Below are 25,937 nucleotides of genomic sequence, written 5' to 3'. Positions count from 1 at the left end.
AACATTGAGAAAGATTTGCTCCTCCCTAATTCTGATTTGCTACTCCCTAATTCTGACTATGAAACATTATTTTCCCCCAAAAAATGTGGCCCAATCTACATTCTTTTTTATTTCCTAAACAGTATTTGACCATCAAATATAACAAAATCTAACAGTTTTTAAACCTGGACACACAATATGTCACTCAAAGCAACCAAGCTCACCTAGTCCTCACAATGCACCTGGCTGGTCAATGCCTTACGCGAGTGAGATTTTAAATTTTTTGTATTAGATATAGATAACTATCCCCAAATTGGAGGTTAAGAACAAATACTTACTCCATGGCCTCCTGGCATGGCTCATAAAACCCAGGCTTCTGTATGGGAAGAAAACAAAGTTATAGAGTATAGGAGAAAAAAAATTATTGGGTATCCTGGTAAGGTGTAACTTGAACCAAAATAATTTTCGTCTGGGAAGACTTCTTCTCACTTCCTATGACTGCAAACACACAGAATGCAAAGGTGACCTGTCCAAGGGCTAACCTTACTAAAGGATCTAATCATTAAAACATTTTTAATCCTGCCTGTGTCACCAGTAGCGAGATTCTGCTTACTTCCTTCCTTTTTAGGAGACCACTCTGAAAATGAAGACTATATCTATCCAATGTGGACACAGTATGCAAGTAAACCCGATTAGTGTTCTTATTCTTCCGAACTCTTTCAAATACCAAAAAGTTGTAATGAACAAAACACTTATCATCACTATAGTTACATAGAAGGTAAGGTTCAAGAAAGACATAAGTCCATCACGTTCAACCACTAGGGAAATAAACATAACCCAGATATATAACCCTTTGGACATAGTTGGCCCAGTAGAAGGGAAAAAAAACCCTGGAACAATTTGCTTCAACAGGGGAAAAAAATTCCTTCCTGATTCCATGAGGCAATTGGATGTTCCCTGGATCAACAGTCATTGTTATTTTTACTTTAAAGCCCTAATACCCAGGTATATTCTGTGCTTCTAGAAAAACATTCAGATTTTCCTTAAAGCAATCTATATAGTTGCTGAAACTATTTCCTGAGGGAGCCAATTCCATATTTTTGCAGACCTTACAGTGAAGAATCCCTTCCTTATCTGGAGCTTAAACTTCTTTTCCTCTAGATGCAAAGAGTACCCTCTTGTTCTTTGTAATGATCTCAAAGTGAAAACTTTGGAAGGGCGTTCTATATATAGACATTTAACCCCTTAAAAGTCTCTTCTCAAGGGGGAATAGATTAAGTTCAGCTAATCTCTCCTTGTAGCTGAGCTCCTCCATTCTTTTTATTAGTTTAGTTGTACTTCCCTGGACTCTCTCCACTTCTACAATGTCCATTTTGTGAACTGGTGCCCAAAACTGGACTGCATATTCCAGATGTGGTCTGACCAATGCTTTGTACAGGGGCAGGATTATGCCTCCATCTCTGCAGTCTATTGATCTTTTAATACAAGAAAGTACTTTACTAGTTTTAGATCTTGCAGCTTGGCATTGCATGTTGTTATTAAGTCCATGATCTACCAGATCTCCCAGATCCTTTTCCATTTCTGACCCCCCCCCAACTGCATAGTTCTCCCCAGCCCGTTTTTGGTGGGCAGGCCGCCTAGCTGCCCTGCCCACTCTGCCCGGTACTTATCAGCAGCTCTATTGCTCTGAACAGACAATGGAGAGGCTGCTCATTCTCAGCTGTCTTCCATTCAGAGGATTCCTGCTGCTGATAAGAGGCCACGGGGAATCAGCACAGCTATGATGGGATGGGGACACAGGCTGTCCCCCCCCCCCCCCCCCCCCCCCCCCCCCCCCCCCCCCCCCCCCCCCTATTCTCTAGCTGTGCTGAGTCTTCTGAAGAAAAAAAACCAAACTTCTGTGACAATGTAACAATGTGTGATGACATCATCAGAACAGTCTGTGTGTAACTGCATGTCATTCTGCAGCCTTCCATCTCTCTGTGTACAAACCTTCAAATCTTCTAAACTGTATGTCATAATAACTTGAAAATTTAAGAGTGCACAGGGGACCCCATAATAATAGTAATTTAGCCCCCAGATTCTAACACTGTAACCCCAATTTCTCTGGAATGGGGAGGAGTAGGAAACTGAAAACATTTGGGGAAAGTTTATGGCTAACACCCCCAAAAATTTCTTCACAATGGTATCATTGGAACATAAAAAAAACTCTGTTCATCAAAATCAAACAGTGGTTCAGGTACTGGTAGGGTACAGTCATGTGTAACAGGGAGGTGTGTTTGGGTGGGCAGAGTTAATGTTGTAATGATGCCATGGTGATGAAAGTTTCCCCCTCTTACACGTATATTTTTCTTTACCTGCACCTCTCTGTTCTAGCAAAATTAGGGTTTAAGTTGGAGAAGCAGACAGTTATTTGTAACAGGGCAGCATGAATTATGGACAGAGGTTTTTTATGTTCTTATGATGCCATGCTAATACATTTTCAGTTTCCTGCACCTCCCCATTCCAGATAAATTGGGGTTCAAGAAACAGAAGCAGAAAATTTAGCATAGCATTACAAATATAGTTTTGTGAAAGGTAGGTAAAAAAGGGCTCAAGGTGCCCTTTCTTATGAAACAGCAACCCAAATGTTCAATCCCCACAAGTTTTTAAACTTGTGACTCCCATATCTTGATATTCTTTAAAGAAATTTTAGTTATAAGTAGCTATGAGAGTCCCTTGTGTACCAACAATTTAGGAGATATGAAGGTTTGATCACAGTGAGTTGTTAGGCTGCAGAATATATCAAGCGGACTTTACACACACACAGCTATTACAATGCGGGTGGATAAATTTCACCTGTTTTGCAGTTTTTTTTGCCCATAGAATATGGACAGTGATGTGTTTTTTTTTTTATTTTTTGGGGGAGGACTTCTACCCTTCCGTCTTTACTGTCATGGTGGTAATGACTGCAGGGTAAATCTGCAGCCTCCCGGGATATTTGTGTCACATATTCCAAGTGGCTGTAGGCTGTTCCTTTTGCGCATGTCTGACATCGGGAACACATAATCAGGGGCTTTCCTATAATGTAAAAAACATGCTCAATATCACATATGCCCAAAGAGATCAGCACTTGATGGAACAGTGAGCTTTGGAAAGAAGAGGGAATCTGAGCAACCGTGGGATGCACGGGGCTCAGTTCATGGACAGACAAAAGTTTTTTGTTATCTATATATAGCGATAGGAGGCGACATCTGAAGTCAGGCTGAATTCACATTGGCAATAAGGTTGCATTTGCCGCATTTACCCCTCACTTTTCTCTTGCCAGGAAGCACTGCTGCTTGAAAGCCCAGCACTTACCGCCTGTTACCAAACCCAAGTGCCTAGCAGTTACTACCGGGTACCAATCCCTAGCAGTTGCCAAGTAGTCACACAGGAGGGGTAAATGGCCCAGTTTTTTACTGCTAATGTGAACTAAGCCTAACTTATTACACCACATTGATAACAATATTACACTAGTACAAGGGATTAATCAATTAAAACATGGAACACTAGGCAATTGGATTAAAATATACAGCACTGAACAGTTTGGGCATATTACCAGACGTTAGAAAGTTGAAACAAAGTATAGGGGGTAGGTCGAACACTGACACAATAATAGGGGTTACTGGATACATGTGGCATTAATAACTGGGAGCACTAAATTTGCCATGTCTTGCCCTGCCCACTTTTTACCACCCAGCTACAGCTTCCCCCCACCTGGCTAAAAAGATTTTAGGGGAGAACACTGAACTTCATTCCTCTTTGACAGTATGAAGCATGCATGTTGTTAGCCCCCAAGTGCACAACTTTACATTTATCTATAAGAAATGTAATTTGCCACCCAGTTTGCTGCCCAATCAAACAGTATATTCAGGTCTGCTTGTAGAATATAGACATCCTGTATGGACTTAATTCTATTACATAGTTTAGTGTCATCTGCAAACACAGAAATTGTACTTTTAATCCCAAACTCTATATCATTTATAAACAGTAAAGGTCCCAACACTAAACCCAGGGGTACACCACTAGGCATGAGCGAGAAGGCCTCTGAGTCTCGCGAAAATTTCCTCAAACTTCCGATGGGTCCGCGAAAGTTCGGTGAACCGATTTTGCGAATGCCATTAAAGTCAAGGAGCCGACTTTCAACAATAATAGCAAAGCCCCCATACAAGTTAGAACCACCAAGCTTGCTAGGTATGTGTAGAGATTAGTGGCAGAAAGTGGTAGAGAAGAGAACAATACAAAAGTTCCAAAAGACCATGTGGTTTTCCAGAAAATGCCAGGCAAATAAGATTTTTGCGTGATGGACAGGGTACAGAAGGCAGCATAAACATTAGGGCATTGAGAAAGGGTGGTGCTACGTGTGAACTTAACCCACTAGCAGCAGTCTCTGCTGTCAAAACAGCAGGAGACCGCATTGCTAGCTGGCATCATGATCTGGATGACATGTGTTAGGGATGCCACCCATAAAGTTGTTAAGAAGTAGCGTGGTGACATTAGGCAAAAGGATGGAGGACCAGAGACAGAGCGTGGGTCAGCTATCGCCAGGGAGACCACATTGGTAAGTGTCATGGAGAGCTGGGTGTAGTGCATTGTCAATGCCACCCAGAAGTGTGTAATACAACTTAAGTGAATGAAGTACTGACAGGCGGCAGCAACAGCAGGAGGAGGAGGCGGTGGGCCCTGAGAAAGAGCGTGGACCACATTGGTAACTGACATCTAGAGCTGGGTGTAGTGCATCGGCAATGCCACCCCTAAGTGTGTAAGACAATTTAAGTGAATGGAGTGCTGACAGAGCGTGGGTCAGCTACCGCCAGGGAGACTGCATTGGTAAGTGTCATGGAGTGCTGGGTGTAGTGCATCGTCAATGCCACCCCGAAGTGTGTAATACAATTTAAGTGAATGAAGTACTGACAGATGGCAGCAACAGCAGCAGGAGGAGGCGGTGGGCCCTGTGACAAAGCGTGGACCGCATTGGTAACTGACATCTAGAGCTGGGTGCAGTGCATCGTCAATGCCACCCTGAATTGTGTAATACAATTTAGGTGAATGGAATACTGACAGGCGGCAGCAACAGCAGCAGGAGGAGGCGGTGGGCTCTGAGACGCAGCATGGACCGCATTTGTAACTGGCATCTAGAACTGGGTGTAGTGCATCACCAATGCCACCCAGAAATGTACAATTTTAGTGAATGGAGTACTGACAGGCAGCAGCAGCAACAGCAGGAGGAGGAGGCGGTGGACTGTGAGACGAAGCGTGGACCGCATTGGTAACTGACATCTAGAGCTGGGTGAAGTTCTTCATCAATGCCACCCCGAAGTGTGTAATACAATTTAAGTGAATAGAGTACTGACAGCCGGCAACAACAACAGCAGCAGGAGGAGGTGGTGGGCTCTGACACGGAGCATGGACCACATTGGTAACTGGCATCTAGAGCTGGGTGTAGTGCATCGTCAATGCCAACCAGAAGTGTGTAATACAATTTTAGTGAATGGAGTACTGACAGGCGGCAGCATTAGCAGGAGGAGGAGGCGGTGGGCCCTGAGAAGGAGCAGGGACCGCATTGCTAACTGGCATCTAGAGCTGGGTGTAGTCCATCATCAGAAATGTAACTGTGCCAAACGGTCTTCTTTGGTAAATAGGAACAGGTATCAAACACTAAAATATCTGTATTTATTTTATAGAAGGACAAAAATTTCACTTTACCAAATGGTCTTCTTTGGTAAATAGGAACAGGTATCAAACACTGAAATATCTGTATTTATTTTATAGTAGGCCAGACATTTAACTGTACCAAACATATAGGAACTGCAAATGATTTTATTTAGCTTTAGTGAATGTACAGTGTGAAAAAAAGATGACTAACAGTGTCTTCACTAATACACAATTTAGACTACACTAAATGTGCTGACTGCTTACAATTACATTTGCTAACAAAACTGCTGACAGTTACAATTGCTAACAAAACTGACTAGCTATGCGTGGCACTACAAGTAGAAGCAACCACAATTGTACCTTCAGTGCATGTGCAGTCACTGAACAGCAAGTGTATAATACACACAATATAACTTGCGCTAAATGTGTTGACTGCTGACAATTTAACAAAACTGACTAGCTAGTAACGCATGTAAAAGAAAATGCCCTATAAAACACTGAACGACTTCCGGTTTCGGCGCCTGATGTGAAGAGTGGTGTGAGTCGCGGCTCCAGCTCTATCTAGTTCCTCCTCTCTTCTGACTTCACCCTGCAGTGTAGAAATCCCGCAATTTTTTTCTCTGGGTCCCAGGTGACCGATGGATTGCTTCATACCCAGCTCCCAGTCTTCCAAACGCACTGAGCAGAAGTAAAATGCGCGGAAGACAGCACAAGCAAACATGGCTCACGCCACATCAGACCACGAGGCAGCAGCAACTAGCCCAGGTAGGACTGAATGCCCTACTCACCAATTCCCCTCCAGATTATAAGCAAATCGCCTCAGAAGTGTCCCAGCACCCCCAACCAACATTACTATTAAACATTAGGGAAGCTTTAGCAGTACATCCACAGCCCATAACTGAACTGGTACAAAATCATGGGGCAGAAATACAAGCCATGCAGCAGCGTATAAGTGATTTGGAAGATGACCTGCTCAGTACACGTAACAAACAGCAAAAAATGGGGGAACAATACCAACAGCTGCAAGACAAGCTTATAGATCTAGAAGATAGGGACCGCCGCAGCAATTTGAGAATTATTGGGATCCCTGAGTCTTATAAAGCTCCAGATCTTCATAAAATATGTTCCACTACTCTTCCTAAAGCCTTGGGCTTAGAACAACCTATGAAAACAGAAAGGGCACACAGATTGGGTCCGCTCCAGCGTTACAAAACACTACCTTGACCGGTTATTGTCAAATATCATCATTTTAATGACAAGTTTCAAATCCTGAAGGCATATCGAGGGTTTGACCATTTCAGTATTTATGAGCATAGAGTCATGTTGTTTTCTGCCTACTCAGCTTAAACTACCAAAAGACGCTGGGCCTTTTCCCTGATTTGCAAGCAGCTAATTTAAAAAGACTTCTGCTTTGCTCTACTGTATCCTGCGGTGCTTAAAATATTCATTCCAGACCAGGAAGCTAAGAGATTTACAGATCCTCTGGAAGCTGCAGAGAATATTAAATCTCTGCGTCACCCTACACCTTCCTCTTCACCTGGTAACAAGTCCCCACGGCAACAATTTACTCACCCTTGTCCCCAAAATCTTAAGTATACATTGTACCTATTTTACCTTACTACTAAAAATTTCATTATGGAATTTCGTAAGGAGCCTATCTTTGATCAGTTTGCTTGCGCTGACCACTAAATGGAGCTGGTGGTCTACTTTTGCTCACACTACACGTTTAATTTTCTCCTCTTCACTGCAATGCATTGAGATTTGCTTTTCTTTCCTGTTGTTTTTATTGTTGAATCCCACATTGGTAAAAAAGTCGCCTAATAGTAATATAATATGGGACAACTACTTTGTTGTTTGTTCTTTTTTTGGGTATGCTCACCTTATCACTGATACCAGATGCTTCACTACCTCTTCTATCCTGGTTCCATTTTTGAAATTTTTTCTACACATGGAAGGATTCTACTGCTCTGTGCCACTGCTCGACTGGGACGATGGCACAGGACTGTTTTAGTATATAATTCCAGATATTACAGTTCTCTTTCCCCACCGACCTCCTTGAATTAAAATTCTGTCTTGGAATGTTAAGGGACTGCAGTCACCCAACAAACGTACTACCATCCTACGCCATCTAAAAAAGTTGCAACGGATATAGCCATTCTTCAGGAGACTCACCTCTAATCTTCACTTTCATTTGATGGCCAGAGATTGGGTGGGTGAGGTGGGGGGGCTCCAGCTACAGGTTGCAAAGCCCGAGTGCCTTTTCTCGATGGGCGTCACTAAACGTCCAATTCCAAGCCCATGCACTAACTTTGCTAGTGGTCTATGGTCCCAGTTCTGATAATCTGCTGTTTTACAATAATCTCCTTGCCACGGTGTAAACACTTCCCAGATCGCCTCTGATTGTAGCCAGTGATTTTAATGCAATAACCAGCTCAGTGGAAGGTAGACTCCCACCACCACCTAAACAGAGCCATATGTCCACTAATGATAAAATGTTTTTTTTTGTTTGTTACAGGGACTGGTCTAACAGGCACCTTAACCCTTTGGAAAAGGACTTAATGCGTAACTCAGGTTCAATCAACCATGTCCAGAATAGATACTATTTTGGTTTCGGATGATTTATTGTTTGAAATTAATTATGCTGATATGGACCCCCTTGTGATCTCCGATCATGCCCCAGTCATTGTGACCTTGGCAGATGGTTTTTTTCATAAAACCGAGTTCGTAAGGCGGTTCCCCGCTTATTTGGCCAAGGATGAATCCTTCCAACAACAGTTACAGTGCTGGTGGCAAGACTATAACTATCATATTGCTATCCATAAGGACAACCCTCACCTGTATTGGGATGCAGCCAAAGTGGTATACGTGGTAAAATAATCGGATATGTTACTTCAACTAAAAAAGAGACCCTATGTAAGCACTTTGGTACTTGCTCTAAGGCTAGGCAGGCTTATATGGTTTATAAATCGTCCTTATCTCTACTGAATAAGGAGTCTTTGCTGCAAGCGAAAAGAGCAATAACTCTGGAAAATTACTGGCCAATCTTGCAAAAGGATTCAGAGTTCCCCCCCGAGTCACAGCTGTTAGAGACAGGTGTCAGGTGGTTCACAAATCACCTAAGGAGATAGCTACTACTTTTGCGGCCAACTATGAAGCACTCTATACCTCCCAAAATAATGATATAGTCCAAGGGAAGGCTTTATTAGATCACGTAGGTCTTCCGAAGCTAACTGAGGATTAAATAGGTTGTCTGAATAGTCCTTTAACTCAGCGGTCGCCAATCTGTGGTCCACAAGAAAATTTTGGGGGTCCGTGGCTCTGGTCGGTTCACCCCGAGCGGGGTCAGGAGAAGCAACCCACGGACCACGTCCCCCGAGCAATTCCCAGGCTGAGGAACATGGGCGGGCTGTGTCCCTGGGCAAAACCCGCCAACTCTCCCATTGCAGGCTCATATCTGTGATGGGAGACTGGGCGGAGTTATGTCATAATGACGTCACTCTGGGGGGTTTCTCCCCCTTTGAGTGACACCCGGCTCCCCAAGCATGTGCGGTTGCGAGCCGGTGATTTTACTGGTTCGTGGACCTGAAAAGGTTGGCGACTGCTGCTTTAACTGAAGAGGAAGTGGCAAGAGCTATTAGTAGCTCAGCTAACTCTAAGGCACAGGGTCCAGATGGCCTGCCATCTGAGTTTTATAAAATCTTGGCCACTAAGGTTACGCCTTGGCTGACAGCATTGTATAATTCTATGTATTCCCATGCCTCATACCTGGAATCTGGACATCTGGCATTTATTAGGGTTCTAATAAAAAACATAAAGACCCATTAGATCCTGGTTCCTATCATCCTATTTCTTTGTTGAATAAGGATGTGAAGTTATTTTCAAAAATCGTAGCAGACCGCTTAGCTAAAATTCTTCCTGGGTTGGTCAGTCCTGCACAGACAGGATTTATTTTAGGAAAGTATACCATTTAATATCCTGAAGGTGTTCATGGTTTTGGAACAAGCTAGGCTGGATGGATCTTTCCCAGCATCGTCATCTCTGCTGGCGTTAGATGATGAAAAGCTTTTGATAGTGTGGAATGGTCCTTGTTGCATATGGTTTTAAAAACATTTGGATTTAGGGGTCACATTGAAATTCGTTTAAATCTATGTATTCTAGTCCAAGGGCCCAAGTGCATATGGCAGGGGTATCCTCACAAATATTTCTGCTGGGCAGAGGGACGAGACAGGGTTGTCCCTTGTCTCCACTCCTTTTTAACCTGGCTATTGAGCCTTTAGCTAGGTCTTTTCGAGACCTTAAGATACACGAGGGGATTGAGATAAAGGGTAAACATATTAGTCTTGCCATGTTTGCGGATGACATTATGTTATTCCTCAAGGATCCTGTCAAAGATATGCCTAAAATCTTCCACCACATTCAATATTTCAGAACCTTTTCAGGATTTAAAATTAACTATACGAAAAGTGAATTATTATGTCTTTCCCCTGTTCCGTCTAAGGAATTGTGGTCTTGCGTAGAGAGATGGGGACTTAAATTACCTAAATCATATCTTACTTATTCAGGAGTAAAAGTGTCACAAACCACTCCCAACATGTAAAAATTGAATTACACTTCATTTATAACAAAAATTCTTGAGGAACTGGGGCGATGGAAAAGTCCACCATTGTCATTGATGCGTCGCTGACATCTCATTAAAATGATTAGCTTCGCTAGACTGTTGTACCCTATGCAGACATGGCTATTTCTATTACGCCATGCTGATGTTCAAAAACTTCACTCGTCGTTTGGTACGATTATTTGGCAAGGTAAACCCCCCTCGAATTTCTAGAATCAAATTGTTTCTGCCTAAACAGAATCTAGGAGTTGGCTTTCCTGATCTAAGAAAGTACAATTTAGCTTGTCTATTCAGGCATGTAAAGGATTGGTGGCATTATACCCGCCATTATGCGATGACTAATTTGGAGTCCCTATTAGTACAGCCTTACTCCCTCTTGGGCCTTTTAAACACCCCATTATCACTAATTCCTCATGAGCTTAAAAGCAACCTTTTATTACGAGATACATTGGTAACTTGGAGAGAAATTAAGAAACTTTATGGCTACCACATTGGGTCCACCATTATCACCCCCCTGCGGTCCACTCCATGCTTTCCCCAGGGCCTGGTTCACAAAGCATTTGAAGTGTGGGATGGCAGAGGTCTTAGAAGCTTGGGTCAATTACTAGATGACTCTAATAGGTCTTTCCCATTTGAAATGGTTAGACTTAAATATTCACTACCATCTCATCATTTCCTATACTATTTACAGGTGAAATTCACCTTTTTTGAATTCACTGCCCCTCCCTATGCCTTTTCACTACCACAGGCGATTTTACACCTTTTGGGTGAGGCCTCTGCTAAATACTACATATCCCATCTTTATCATCGTTTAATGGAAAGTACCACTTACACCCCTGCAAAACCGTCATTTGTATCAAAATGGGCTTCTCTTTTGGATCTTCCCTCATCAGACACCTTGGAACTTCAGGATAGTAGATGGTGCTGAGTTCGTAAGGTTTCTGGTCAGCGAACAATGGCGTGAGGTACATTTTAAAATAGTACACAGGGCATATTATGCTTTTGACATTCCCTTTAAGTTCAGTGTGCTTGTTCCTAGACTTACTGCAGTGTGCATATGATAAGGCTCCTCTGGAACATGCACTATGGAATTGCCCTGTTATTTCTTGTTTTTGGAAAAAGTTTTTTATTTTATGCATTTGGTTACAGGGCATGCTAGACCAGTATATCCGCATTTAGCCCTTTTCCATGATGCTTCTAGGCTGTCGTCTCATACCAAGACACAAACATGAACATCAGTCTCTAAATTTGAGCATTTCCGCCTCTTAGCTGCTAAAAAATTCATACCAAAACCATGGATTGAACCACTCCCTCCCACTACTTCTCAGCTCTTACAATACCTCCAGGCCACCCAACATCGTGATACCCATACACAAAAATTCTTTGACACTTGGATGCAGTATTTAAAATATACTTTGTCACCCACTCAACTTAACATCATAATTGAGCTTTTCTGTCATACGGTCTTACAATACCTCCAGGCCACCCAACATCGTGATACCCATACACAAAAATTCTTTGACACTTGGATGCAGTATTTAAAATATACTTTGTCACCCACTCAACTTAACATCATAATTGAGCTTTTCTGTCATACGGTTTGGTATGACACTAGAAACCTGGGCAAATCTTAGTTCATATTTAATCTGGCAGGGTTAGCCACCTATTGGGGGCCCAAAGATGGATGGTTATGGATATTCAATCTATTAGTATTGTATACTTCAAATTCTTTGTAAAGATGTGTTAGTGGTGACGCGTCTGGTTTTTGATGCTATTATTAGAATAACTGGTTTTATTATTTGTTTCATGTGTTTTACCCATTTGTTATGTTTTCTTATTGGTTACAGTTTATTGATCTTGTTGATTCGACTATTATGTTTGGAAAAATGGAAAATGGTGGAGTGGCAGAATATGCTTGTACTGATATACCAATGATTTTGTTTTGTATGTATGTGTATTTTTATTTCTGCCAATAAAGAAATATTAAAAAAAAAACAAAACACTGAACTATACAGCTAACAATATCTATACTGTCCCCGTCACACTACATGTCTCTCCCTGCGTCTATTCTCTACACAACTGGCATCTAGTACTGGGTGTAGTCCATTGTCAATGCCACCCCGAAGTGTGTAATACAATTTAAGTGAATAGAGTACTGAAAGGCGGCAGCAACAGCAGCAAGAGGAGGCAGTGGGCCCTGAGACGAAGCCTGGACCACATTTGTACCTGGCATCTAGAACTGGGTGTAGTGCATCATCAATGCCACCCAGAAATTTAAAATTTTAGTGAATGGAGTACAGACTGGCAGCAGCAGCAGCAACTGCAGGAGGAGGGGGCGGTGGGTCGTGAGACGGAGCGTGGACCCCACTGGTAACTGACATCTAGAGCTGGGTGTAGTGCATCATCATAGCCACCCCGAAGTGTGTAATACAATTTAAGTGAATGGAGTACTGACAGGCGGCAACAACAGCAGCAGGAGAAGGTGATGGGCTCTGACACAGAGTGTGGACCGCACTGGTAATTGGCATCTAGACCTGGGTGTAGTGCATTATCAATGCCACCCATCCAGAAGTGTGTAATACAATTTAAGTGAATGAAGTACTGACAGGCGGCAGCAACAGCAGGAGGAGGAGGCGGGGGGCCCTGAGAAAGGGCGTGGACCACATTGGTAACTGACATCTAGAGTTGGATGTAGTGCATCGTCAATGCCACCCCGTAGTGTGTAATACGATTTAAGTGAATGGAGTACTGACAGGCGGCAGCGACAGCAGGAGTAGGAGGCGTTGGGCCCAGAGATGGAGCATGGACCGCATTTGTAACTGGCATCTAGAACTGGGTGTAGTGCATCATCAATGCCACTCAGAAATGTACAATTTTAGTAAATTGAGTACTGACAGCTGGGAGCAGCAACAGCAGGCGGAGGAGGTGGTGGACCGTGAGAAGAAGCATGGACTGCACTGGTAACTGACATCCAGAGCTGGGTGAAGTTCATCGTCAATGCCACCCCGAAGTGTGTAATACAATTTAGGTGAATAGAGTACTGACGGGCGGCAACAACAGCAGCAGGAGGAGGCGGTGGGCCCTGACATGGAGCGTGGACTACATTGGTAACTGGCATCTGGAGCTGGGTGTAGTGCATTGTCAATGCCACCCACCCAGAAGTGTGTAGTAAAATTTAACTGAATGGAGTACTGACAGGCAGCAGCAACAGCATCAGGAGTAGGCGGTGGCCCCTGAGATGGAGCGTGGACCACATTTGTAACTGGCATCTAGAGCTGGGTGTAGTCCAGTGTGAAGGGCCAGACCAAGATGTTTTGTGCGCCAGCACTGTTGCTGTGGTCTGTGGTGCCAGAAGCTGTAGGAAGGTAGACGATATTGCTAGTTTGCATCATGAAGTGATGATATGAATGCCAACCCTAAATCTTACAATACTTAGCTGAAAAATTAGGAAAAGGCAATGGTACCTATCAGTGTGGCAGTACTGGTGGTTTTCATCTGCAGTTTGTTGGCCTCCCAGGAGCAGAAGAAATGTAAAAATTATATTGCTAGCTGGCACAATGACAGACATGACACTGGCCATGAATGCCACCCCTGGACAGTGCGATAACTAGCAGAAAAATTCAACCGAGCCAGGCTCAGCTGACAGGGTGTTGGTGATGAGCAGCCAGTTGGCCAGTGAGTCCTTGTGTCAGTCAGTGACATCTGCATTGGGAATATGATAGTTGTTAGTAACCCACCTTTGGTTATTTTTCAAAAAGGTGAGGCGATTGACATTTTTTGGCAACAGTCGTGATCAGTTGTCCGTTACCACTCCGCCAGCGGCACTGAAGGTTCTTTCGGACAGAACACTGGATGCCAGGCATGAAAGAAGTTTAATGGCATACTGTGCCAACTGTGGGCAGACTTCAAGCTTGTTGACCCAAAAATGAAAGGCATCACTACTGTCAGGACAGGCATCCTTCTCATAACTGCTGTCGTCAACACCACCACCACCGGCCAGAAAAGAGCCAACTTGATCGTGCACCACGCGCTTCATCCTTTCTTGATGGGTATGCCTTTGCACTTCACTTGTTTGAGGTGGACGCATCAGGTTTCACCAGGCATCCAGAAACCCCCCCCTGCCTTGGCCTAGACTTTTGGATGTGTGCGGCCTGTTCCCACTACTGCTGCTGCCGCCGTAACAGGAGGCTACGGTGGAGGCAGTGTCCGCCTGAGCTACCTGTGTGGAATGTGGTGCGCGGAACGCCTAACACAGCCAGTCACATAATATTCTGCTCGGGCGGGTCACCTTTTCTTTCTCTTGGGCCAGGTTAGGTAGAAACTGTGACATTTTGTCCTTGTAGCGGTGATCCAGAAGGGTGGCCAGCTAGTAATCATTCCAGATTTTGATGCTGCAAATGCGGGGGTCCTTCCGTAGGCATTGCAACATGTGCACACACATTTGAAAAAGGAGTTCCCTGGGCTCATCCTCCTCCTGTCCCTCAGTAGGAGCCAAAACATCCTACTCTTCATCACCCACCTCCTCCTCTTCAAGCTGCAGCAGTTCCTGTTGTTCTATCACCCCCACAATGCCTGGGGCGTGACAGCACAAATGCGGGTTAGACAGGTCCTGTCCAGCAGCCCAACTGTGGTTTCCCTTATCATCCTAATCATTTTCCTCCTCTTGAAACTCCTGATGCTGGCCAGTTTCCCTACAAATGAGGATGCACAGCATCTCCATCTGCAGCCACTGGTCACTGGTAAAATAGCTCAGTTGTGTGGCTGTACCAAGGGCCTCGCTGCCTCCACGCACCACGCTGACCAAGTAATGGCGGATGGCTAGCTTTTGCTTACACAGATGCTGGAGGATGTGCAGGGTGGAGTTTCATCTAGTCACAGTGTCACAAATGAGTCTATGCATTGGCAGCCTCTGTTGGCGCTGGATCTTGCTAAGCGCCGTGGCGGCAGTAGGGGATCAGCATACATGGCTGCAGATGGCGTGAGCCTGTCTCAGTAAGTTCTGCAGTCCTGGGGACTGTGAGGAGGAACTTCTGCACCACCAAGTTCAATACGTGTGCAAAGCAGGGCACATGTGTTATGTGGCCCATGCGCAGCGCGGCCACAAGGTTGGCCCCATTGTCGCAACACGCATGTTGCCTGTTGTGAGCCAGGAGGGTGTCAGGCAAGCCTCAACCTCTTTGTGCAAAGCGGACAAGAGTTCCCTGGCGGAGTGACTTTTCTTTTCCAGGGACACCAGTTTCAGCACTGCCTGGCAACGCGTGTGCTTGAGAGAGCCATAGTGGCGTGCCCGCTTAACCACAGTGTCCTCCGCTGCTGGCCTTTTAGGAGGAGTGTTGAAAAGTGAGGGGTTGGCGGTAGAAGGAATAAAGAAGGAGGAGAAGGAGGGAAAGGACTGGGGTGGCCAATGCTTTATTGCCACACCCTTCGGCGGGGGTACCAGGTGCTGCAATGCCTCTTGCAGACTTCCGCCCACTGAGCTATGCAAGGCCACCCAGTGAGCGGTGAAGGACAAATAGCATCCCACACCTGTGCCTGGTTGTCCAGCTGTCCATTGACTTGGATTTGGCTAGATATCGAGAATGCATACAATACAGCTGTGGGGGAGAAGTAATGCCTGCTTGGTATATTCCACCGCCGCTCGGCACAGGCCATCAGGCCACAGAAGGGAGCAGAGTCCACATGGTTGTACGGCAGTAGCTGCAAGGCCAATAGTTTGGCTAGATGCGAATTGAGCTCAATTACTCTTTTGTTGGTTGGGCCCATAGCCTGGTGGCTTGCGCAGGACTCCGGTAGAGTGGGCTGAAGGGACTGGGAGCTAGGGGAGCTGAAGGGGTTACTGGAGTACCCATCTTGCGGCGACAGACATCGTCTGATGCCACGAAACCCGCAGCCAGAAGCTGATACTTCATCGTCGCTAGAAGTCTGGCTGGCACCAACCTCCTGAGATGTAGTAGCAATGATAGTTGGAGGTGGTATAGGAGTCAATGGGAGTGGAAGAAGAGACGATGACGGGGTTGTAACTCCTTCAAGAGAACGTAAGTACTGCTCCCACTTTGGTTTGTGGTTCTTGCGCATGTGGAAAAGCAAGGATGTTGTACCCAAATGTGATCCGGCATGTCCTCTGCGGATCTGCCTGTGGCACAGGATGCAGATTGCTATGCACCCACCATTGTCTTTCAGTGTGAAAAAGGACCACACTGGAGAGGTGCGTGCAACCACTCTGCTGCTCTTTTTCCTTGCCTGCCTCTGCGTTTGCTGGATGCCCTGTACAAACATTTCAATCCCCCCCACAGCCACATCGTCTCTGACTGTTCCCCTGCTTGTGCCCACTCATCTGTGTGTTCTTTGGGACTCACATGAGGCAGATTTGCGGCTCCTCCCATCCCCAATCTGTTGGTGCTGTAGCTGCTAGCTTTCCTCTACGTCTGTTTCGGAACTGCTGCTAGTTCTTCCTTACATGCACCGGTGGTTCCCAGGTGACATCACAGTCATCATCATCCTCATTTTTATCTAGGACAACCTCTGCAAATGCAGCCACTGATCCAGAACCCTCGCCCAGCAAGTGCTGACCACACTCCCCAAGGGTCTCAAAATCTGCTTCCTGCTCTAAAATTCGTCAGATCCTCAGGCCTTTCGTCAAACACCAAGGCAGCGTCATCGGGAGGAACAGGCACGTTAGCCACGCTAACTCCTGTCTTTGATCTTGTCACGGCTGTGCATGTTGCTACTGCTGCTGCAGAAGAAGAGCCTGCTGCACTTGAGACCCCTGGGACCCAGTCCACAAAACTCTCCACATGACGTGGCTGTATGATTGTATTCTGCCCTCTCGATACATCTACCAGCATACTGATGCTTCGCACACATCTCATACCTGTTTGACCACTTGTGCTGCTGTCCTACATATCAAAGACTGAAATATTTGTATTTTTTTTTAGAGTAGGACAGAATTTTTTCTTTAGCAAACTGGCATTTTTTATTGGTAAATAGCAAAGGGTACCAGAGTGAAATATCATTCTTTTTAGAGTAGAACAGAAATTTTTTGTTAGCAAACTGTTTTTTTTTTTTTGGTAGATAGCAAGAGATGTCAGACTGAAATATCTGTATTTTTTTTTTAGAGTAGGACAGAGATTTTTCTTCAGCAAACTGGCTTTTTTTGGTGAATAGCAGGAGGTATCAGGCTGAAAGATCTGTATTGTTTTAGACTAGGACAGAAATTTTTCTTTAGCAAATTGGTTTTTTTGGTAAATAGCAAGAGGTATCAGTCTGAAATATTTGTATTTTTTAGAGTAGGACAGAAAATTTTTCTTCAGCAAAAGGCTTTTTTTGGTAAATAGAAAGAGGTATCAGACAGAAATATCTGTATTTTGTTTAGATGAAGACAGAAATTTTTTCTTCAGCAAAATGGCTTTTTTTTTTTTTTTAAATAGCAAGAGGTATCAGACTGAAATATCTGTATTGTTTTTTTTTTAGAGTAGGACAGAAATTTTTCTTTAGCAAACTGTATTTTTTAGGTAAATAGCAAAATTTATCAAAGATTGAAATATCTGTATTGGTTTTTTTTAGAGTAGGACAGACATTTTTCTGTACCAAATTGGCTTTTTTGGTAAATAGCAAGAGGTATCAAATTGAAATATCTGTATGTGTTTTAGAGTGGGACAGAAATTTTTCTTTAGGAAACTGGCTTTTTTTGGTAAATAGCAAGAAGTATCAGACTGAAATATCCACCCATATTTTTTATAGAGTATGACAGAAAAACGATATTCTTTGCTAAATCGGACCAGGTAGCATCAAAAACTGCAATATCTGTATATATACAGATATACAGAAGGCTCCTAACCTGTCCCTGTCACAATCCACATCTCTCCCTGCTTCTATCCTTCACCCAGAACACAAAATGGAGTGAATAACCCTTCCTTCATTCCCTGTAGTTATGCCTCTGCTCAGATCTCTCCTGATTGGGCTGCTGGACTTTGCTGTGTATCCTGGGAGCAATTGTTTCGCTCCCAGCTGCGCCATTTCTGCCAGAAATAGTCGCCGTTCTCGCCCCCTGCTTTTTCCCTCGTTTGTTTGGAGAAAACACGACCTCATGGCAAATCACAAGGCCGTTCTCGCTTAAATGTTCAGTAAGTGAGAAAGGCCTGATTCGCGGCAAGATCGAACTTACAAATCTCGCTCACTCATCCCTATACACCACTAATAACCTACTTTAGAGATAAAATAGACAAAATCAGACATGATGTTTCTGCTGTCCAGGCCACTCCAACCATACACACCCCTTCCACCTGTAAATCATCACCAGCCTCCCTCAGCCCTGTTACTGTGGACAAAGTCTCAACTCTTCTCTCATCATCTCCGTCTACTACCTGTCAACTTGACCTAATTCCCTCTGATCTACTCTGTGCCCATTCCTCCACCCTGGCCCCTGCCCTAACCGAACTATTCAACCTCTCCCTTTCTACTGGTAAATACCCCTCAGCTTTTAAACATGCCATAATTCTCCCTATCCTAAAGAAACCCTCACTGGACCCCTCCCTACCCTCTAACTACCGTCCTATCTCCCTTCTCCCATATGTCTACAAACCTTGTGAATGCCTTGTCTACAAAAGACTCACCCATTACCTGAGCACTAACTCTCTCCTTGACCCCTCCAGTCTGGTTTTAGAGCTGCCCATTCCACTGAAACACCCTTTACTAAAGTGGCCAATGCCCCCATCAGAGCTAAGTCTCAAGGCAACTTTTCCCTGCTCCTTCTCCTTGATCTTTCCTCTGCTTTTGACACTGTTGATCACCCCCTGCGTAATATGTTGGCACTATATAAATCCTGTTTATTATTATTAATAATAATAATAATAATAATAATAATAATAATAATAATAATAGACTATTCAGAGTATGAATCACTAATCACTACTCTCTGGATGCGGTCCTTAAGCCAGTTCTCTATCCATTTACAGATTGACTTTTCCAAACCTACTGACCATATCTTGCAAATAACCGTCTGTGGGGTACTGTGTCAAATGCTTCAGCAATGTCCAAATACACTATACCAACTGCTATTCCACTGTCTACCTGTTTACTTACTTCCTCAAAAATAGAGAGTAAATTTGTTTGACAACCTCGGTCTTTATTGAAGCCATGCTGACTCTCACTTAAATTATTATTTTCTAGCAGAAACTCCTCTATGTGGTTCCTTATCAAACTCTCTAGGACCTTTTCAACTGTGGACGTTAAACCAACCGGTCTGTAGTTACCTGACTTTGCTCCCTTTTTGAAGGTAGGAACCACATTGTCCATACGCCAATCCGTTGGTACAATGCCAGTGAATACAGAGTCTCTAAAAATTAGAAATAGAGGCTTTGAAACAACTGAGTGCAGCTCTTTGAGGACACATGGATGTAATCCATCAGGTCCCGGTGCTTTGTCAACCTTAATTTTGCAAAACTGTTTCTCAATCATATTAATTTTGAGCCATTGTGCTGTACAAGTTCAGGATAATCAATCATAAGGAATTCTGAATATTCTGACCTGAGGGCGGAGAGGCTCGAATCCACTGTATTGATCATTTGGAACCATAGAGGAGATAACCTAAGCAATAAACAAAAAGAATATGTTAAAGGATCAGTCCATCGGAAACTCATATTTCAAGTTTTGGTACTTAACCCCCCCCTAGAGTTCTAATTCTGTCAGTTTTTTTATGCAAAAAGTGATCCTATTTTTTTTGCATACAAATTTTTGTTTATATTGTGGGCCTGTAATTCTTAGGATTAACTCCCGGGTTTGATAATTATATGATAATTATATGCATGCACAGAAGGAGTGCCCAAAATCCTCTCGGGATACTTGGCATAGGTATCCAGGGAGGCTTTTTGTTCCTATTGATTCTCGACTGCCTAGGCTTTTTTTTTTTTTTTTTCTTTTAAAAAAGGGTGTTGTACCTATAAAAAAATGATTTTTTACCTTACATAAAAAGGTTCTCTACTCTTTTATGTAAAGTGAAAATTCTGAGGTAAGGTACGCTTTAAGTAATAGTGTCCCTGCGCAGAGCAATCTTCTCCACTGCAAGCTAGAAAAAATAGGTCAGACATAATGAATTTGTACTACATGCCATTCCATTACCAATCAATAAGGTAAAAGTACAATGGTAATATCTGGTGATTTTAGGCGACCATCATTCAAAAAACAAAGTCTTAGTGGTCTTGAAGGCTGGGTTCTAGTTTGTTTACAGGGACCATTGAATATACGGTAGCTTGACAATATACCTTACTATATGCAGTGTGCACTTAGAACCAAACCAACCAGTTCTTCCCATAGAGTGTTAATCTTCAACACTGAGTCATTCTATTGTCATTAGATGTGCTCACCTTTGGTTTACCCAGAAAATCTTTGGATTTTAGCTGTTCTACTTCCTGCTTTCTAGGCCTGAAAAGTTCACTCTCTGGTACGTGCAGTGGCTGAAGAAGTACACGATTCTGTGAAAGAACATTCGGTGGTTAGGTCAACCCAAAGCTAGGTGTGTCACTTGGGAAATTACATTATAATGTCATTGTACCTAAGGGCTATCATTTACTGTTAGGTCATATGCAAAAAAGTATATGGCAACAAGTGTGCCAAGTAAAAATTCCCCACAGCATTACACAACCAACCTAAAACATTTATTCAAGTCAGGATGGATCCATACTTTCATGTTGTTGATGTAAGTTTTGTATAAAGTATTTTGCTTTGAAAAATCTTTATATTTTCCCTTATGATAATCTCACAGCTGAAATCCAACTGGTTATCCTCATTGAGACAACAGTTAATTTTTACCAGCTTTGTAGACTTTGCAAGATGAAGGATATGAACCAGAAGAATGCTCACCTGAACCTGCCCTATTGCTGTCTCCAGTTTAGCATTTATGGATTCCATGGGCAGACAGTTACCAGCTCCATTAAGCTTTTCCTGCGCAGCGTCCCACTGGCCCAGGTAACAATGGATGATTGCGGTGTTATATAAAATCTGCACAAAAAGAAAGACAAATAGAAAAATGTACATTTAATATATATAGTTGGTGCCTCGCTGTAGGTAATACAGTAGTCCCCATTAACGGTTGATTGTTTAGTAAACCAGAAAGGCAGAATGCTAAATGGACATTTATGGGACACCAACCCTGATGCTAGATTTTCAATCAAGACTATCATGGACGATTGCATCTAATAATAAAAATCTGTATGAAGCTCTAAACCCTGCATTGGCTTCCTGCTGTAAAAAGATACATTTCAAAGTTCTTTATAGTCCACCCCACCCTCTGTTTTCATCTCCAGACATAGATCTAACTGGAAACTTGGCTTTCTATATCCCAGGCCACCAACTGTTGCACATGGCTCCCGGACTTCACATGTGCTTCACTCTTACCCTTATGATTGGCTATTGTCTAAAATTTATGAAGCTTCTCATTACCATTTAGTGCTAACCATTACACATTTTCCCATTAGCCATTTACCAACTAACAATTCCACCTTCTCTAGTCACTACATACCAATTCACACAACAGACTGTCAACCAGTGCTACTTGTGGCCAATCAGGTGCTGTTATTCTGAAGTACTGAGAGAGACAGGCCTGAATTGTACCTACCCTTTGTCTAAAATAAAACATTTTTTGAGCTTATAACCCTGCTTAGGTCCCACCAGGGTAAGGCTGATGTAATATGGTGGTTAATGAAGTCCTGCAACTTATTATTATGCTCTTCCTACCTCCCAGGTAAAGAGTAGATGGCGGAGTCCGAGCTGTTTGTAATCGATAACAATGTTGTTTCTCAGCTGAGATAGGGCCAGGTGGCAGTCACTCAATGCCTTCTCATATCTGTCAGGAAAAAAGATCATAAAATATTTTGTTATTCAGTGAAACAAAAGGACTATAACTGGACAAAGATTGTCTACTAACTGTCATATTTACCAATGCTGTGCCTAACACATTTTATTGAGATACATTACTCCAACACTAACATTTTATTCATTAAAGATCTAGTTGACTCTTCCCATTCTTAAAGTAGCTTTGCCAGATTAAAATATTAAAAAGATACTTGTCCTAATACACATCTGTGCCACCAGCACTGAACTGTTGTAGCAGCCAGCAGGTGAAACTACAGCACACAGTGATGGACCAGGTGTGTGACATTCCCAGAAGTGTGTTGGATGCTGAACATAATTCAGCCATCGCATAACTTCAAGAAAGAGAAGACTGGGTACAAGATAAACTCAGAAGGTTTGCTACAGGTTATTGTACCTAAAAATGTAGGCCCTTAGTGTTGCACAGCAAAACTTCCTTGCTGGGAACGTTGGCAAAAGGATGTAGGATGGCTTCATGCAACAAAGACAGTAGAACTAATTGTTTGTTTTCCTATTTGCATTGTTTAATCTACAACCTCTAAAACGTGGATGTGAAATATTTTAATTTGTTCAGTTATCTTGAATTTTAAATTAGATTATCAAATTACATTTTAAAGAAAGAGTCAGTACACCCAAATGTTCTTTGTTGTTCCATGGGTGTAACATGATGGACTTCCTATTATCTGCTAAATATTTGTTAAGGATATTTCTAACAAAAGAACTCTTGGTCATAATTCTTGACTCTACAAGATCCATATGAAGAATTGGTCTCTGGGTTTTTTTTCAGCCAGCACTATAAGAGAAAGTGGGTACACAGAGCAGAGTGGAACACATAGACAAAACCTAAGTTCATAGATTCTTTAAGAAAAAAACCTAAATTTGATCTGGTGTCCTTATCCAATTTATTATTTACCCTTTAAGCTGGAAATATACATAACTTCTCTGGAAAAAACCGACAGCTAGGCAGGGGTCTTTCAAGAGAGCCTGATTATAGGCCTGCAAAGACAAAAGAATGGTAAAAAAAAGTGCTTGCGTTGACACCCTAATTGACACAGGATAATAAAAATATATACAGTTAGGTCCATAAATATTTGGACAGAGACAACGTTTTTCTAATTTTGGTTCTGTACATTACAATTCATTTTAAATGAAACAACTCAGATGCAGTTGAACAACAAACTTTCAGCTTTAATTCAGTGGGTTGAACAAAAAGATTGCATAAAAATGTGAGGAACTAAAGCCTTTTTTTTTTAACACAATCACTTCATTTCAGGAGCTCAAAAGTAATTGGACAAATTAAAAAGCTGAAAGTAAAATGTTCATTTCTAATACTTGGTTGAAACCCTTTGATGGCAATGACAGCCTGTAGTCTTGAGGTTTCCTCCTTTTAATGTTCTGCCAGGTCTTTACTGCAGCAGCTTTCAGTTGCTGTTTGTTTGTAGGCCCTTCTGTCTAAGGTTTAGTCTTCTACAAGTGAAATGCACTTCCACTTCTTTGCTTTAATAAACTCCTGGGTTGGTTTGGCTGTATGTTTTGGGTCATTGTCCATCTGTATTATGAAACGCCATCCAATAAATTTGACTGCATTAGGCTGGATTTGAGCAGACAGTATGTTTCTGAACACCTCAGAATTCATTCGGCTGCTTCTGTCCTGTGTCACATCATGGATAAACACTAGTGTCCCAGTGCCATTGGCAGCCATGCATGCCCAAGCCATCACACTGCCTCCGCCATGTTTTACAGATGATGTGGTATGGTTTGGATCATGAGCTGTTCCACGCCTTCTCCTTACTTTTTTCTTGCCATCATTCTGGTAAAGGTTGATCCTGGTTTCATCTGTCCAAAGAATGTTTTTCCAGAACTGTGCTGGCTTTTTAGATGTTTTTTTTAGCAAAGTCCAATCTAGCCTTTCTATTCTTGAGGCTTATGAGTGGCTTGCATCTTGCAGTGCACGCTCCCTATTTACTTTCATGCAGTCTTCTCTTTATGGTAGACTTGGATATCGATACGCCTACTTCCTGGAGTGTGTTGTTCACTTGGTTGGCTGTTGTGAAGGGGTTTCTCTTCACCATGGAAATGATTTTGCGATCATCCATCACTGTTGTCTTCTGTGGACATCCAGGTCTTTTGGCGTTGCTGAGTTCACCAGTGCATTGCTTCTTTCTTATGATGTACCAAACTGTAGATTTTGTCACTCCTAATATTGTAGCAATTTCTCGGATGGGTTTTTCTGTTTATGCAGCTTAAGGATGGCTTGTTTCAGCTGCATTGTGAGCTCCCATGACTGCATGTTGTGTGTTCACAGCAAAATCTTCTACATACAAGCAATCCCCCTTCAAATCAACTCCAGGCCTTTTATCTGCTTAATTGATAATGACATAACGAAGGAATTCCCCACACCAGCCCATGTAATAGCCTTTGAGTCAATTGTCCAATTACTTTTGAGCCCCTGAAATGAAGTGATTGTGTAAAAAAAAGCTTTAGTTCCTCACATTGCAATCTTTTTGTTCAACCCACTGAATTAAAGCTGAAAGTCTGCAGTTCAACTGCATCTGAGTTGTTTCATTTAAAATTAATTGTGGTAATGTACAGAACCAAAATTAGAAAAAAGTTGTCTCTGTCCAAGTATTTATGGACCTAACTGTATATACACAGTTCAGATGGATGCTAGGGCTTAGACAGCTGCCAATTTATTCTCACAATGTATATTATGTATGTAATGGATGCACACAGATCCTTCATAGATACAGTGTGGAGAATAAAAGTCTGCACCCTGACACAAGAAATGTGTTACTAGCAGAATCACCAAGGAAAGGTAAAGAAAACAAAGTTTTAAAATGAAATGAATGCAGCTGCCATATCTCTGTTTTTCATTCTTTGGTTTAGATCAGGGGTCGTCAAACTTTTATGGCCACTAGGCCACTTCAGGGGTGGGCGGGAGCACACTAGGCCGGACTCCCGCCCTAGTGACTCTGTCCCCCACCAAGGAACGTCCCCTAAAGTGAAATCCCTCTCCTCCCTATGCATTGCCAAGAAGAGGGATTAACCTTCAGGGAGCGTTCCCTATTTACTGCGGCGGCGGAAGTATCAGGCCTGCCAAGGTAAATAGGGGAGCCACAGGAAGGAGGCGGCACTGGAGCTCCAGCGGCTCTGGTAATTCCTAATTCCCCCTGGGATATCGGCCAGGGGGCATTAGGCCGGAACAAACTATCGGCTAGGCCATATCTGGCCTAAAGGTCTTAGTTTGCCGACCCCTGGTTTAGATAGACTACTTACAGTAAATTGCACTGTTGGTTTGGTGCTTTTGAAGCATTTAGATGTTGTGGGAGTAACTTTGGAGTTAAGTGATACCCTTTCTTTTTAAGTTAAAATTTTTGGGAGTTTTTGGAATGACCCACATATTAAAACAAAAAGTTATATGGGGGAACAATGAAACATATATATTCAAAAAGAAAACTAATTTTTTACTTGGCACACTTGAGGCTACTGCACGGGGCTGGGTTGTAGATTAGAGAAGTATTAAAAGGGTAATTCACTCAGAGATAAGAAGTTCAGATACAATTCCTTTTAAGTTGTCCATATACCAGGGAAGTAACAGAATACAAGCAATATTTAAACATTTTTTTCTTGGCACACTCAAAGAGCTCTTGATTACTGTAAACATCTAGGATATATCAGATAATTGTTGGGTTGTTGTGGGTGTGTTGTTGGGAAATAGGACGTTTAGACACATTTGTCACTCATTGGGAGTGAGAGACCTTTCAAAACCTTTGATCAAAGGCTTGAGGGAAAACTAGCTGTA

General features: G+C 42.8%; 1 protein-coding gene across 5 annotated transcripts in view; it reads right to left on the bottom strand.

The window, feature by feature from the left end:
- The window catches only part of NOXA1 (NADPH oxidase activator 1), a 46,130-nt gene that overhangs the window by 15,112 nt on the left and 5,081 nt on the right, over nt 1-25,937 (bottom strand). For all 5 annotated transcript variants that reach the window (XM_072431335.1, XM_072431340.1, XM_072431338.1 and 2 more), the window contains exons 3-8: nt 23,049-23,131; nt 22,001-22,109; nt 21,128-21,265; nt 20,632-20,739; nt 19,796-19,855; nt 318-355 (exon numbers count right to left, since the gene is read on the bottom strand). In XM_072431335.1, the coding sequence (XP_072287436.1) occupies nt 318-355; nt 19,796-19,855; nt 20,632-20,739; nt 21,128-21,265; nt 22,001-22,109; nt 23,049-23,131 (536 nt within the window). The remainder of the gene's footprint in view (nt 1-317; nt 356-19,795; nt 19,856-20,631; nt 20,740-21,127; nt 21,266-22,000; nt 22,110-23,048; nt 23,132-25,937) is intronic.

The sequence above is a fragment of the Pyxicephalus adspersus genome, chromosome Z (genome assembly GCF_032062135.1).
Source record: "Pyxicephalus adspersus chromosome Z, UCB_Pads_2.0, whole genome shotgun sequence".
NCBI lineage: Eukaryota > Metazoa > Chordata > Amphibia > Anura > Pyxicephalidae > Pyxicephalus > Pyxicephalus adspersus.
Note: the sequence above shows the minus strand (reverse complement) of the source record. Positions and strands in the feature narration are given on the sequence as shown.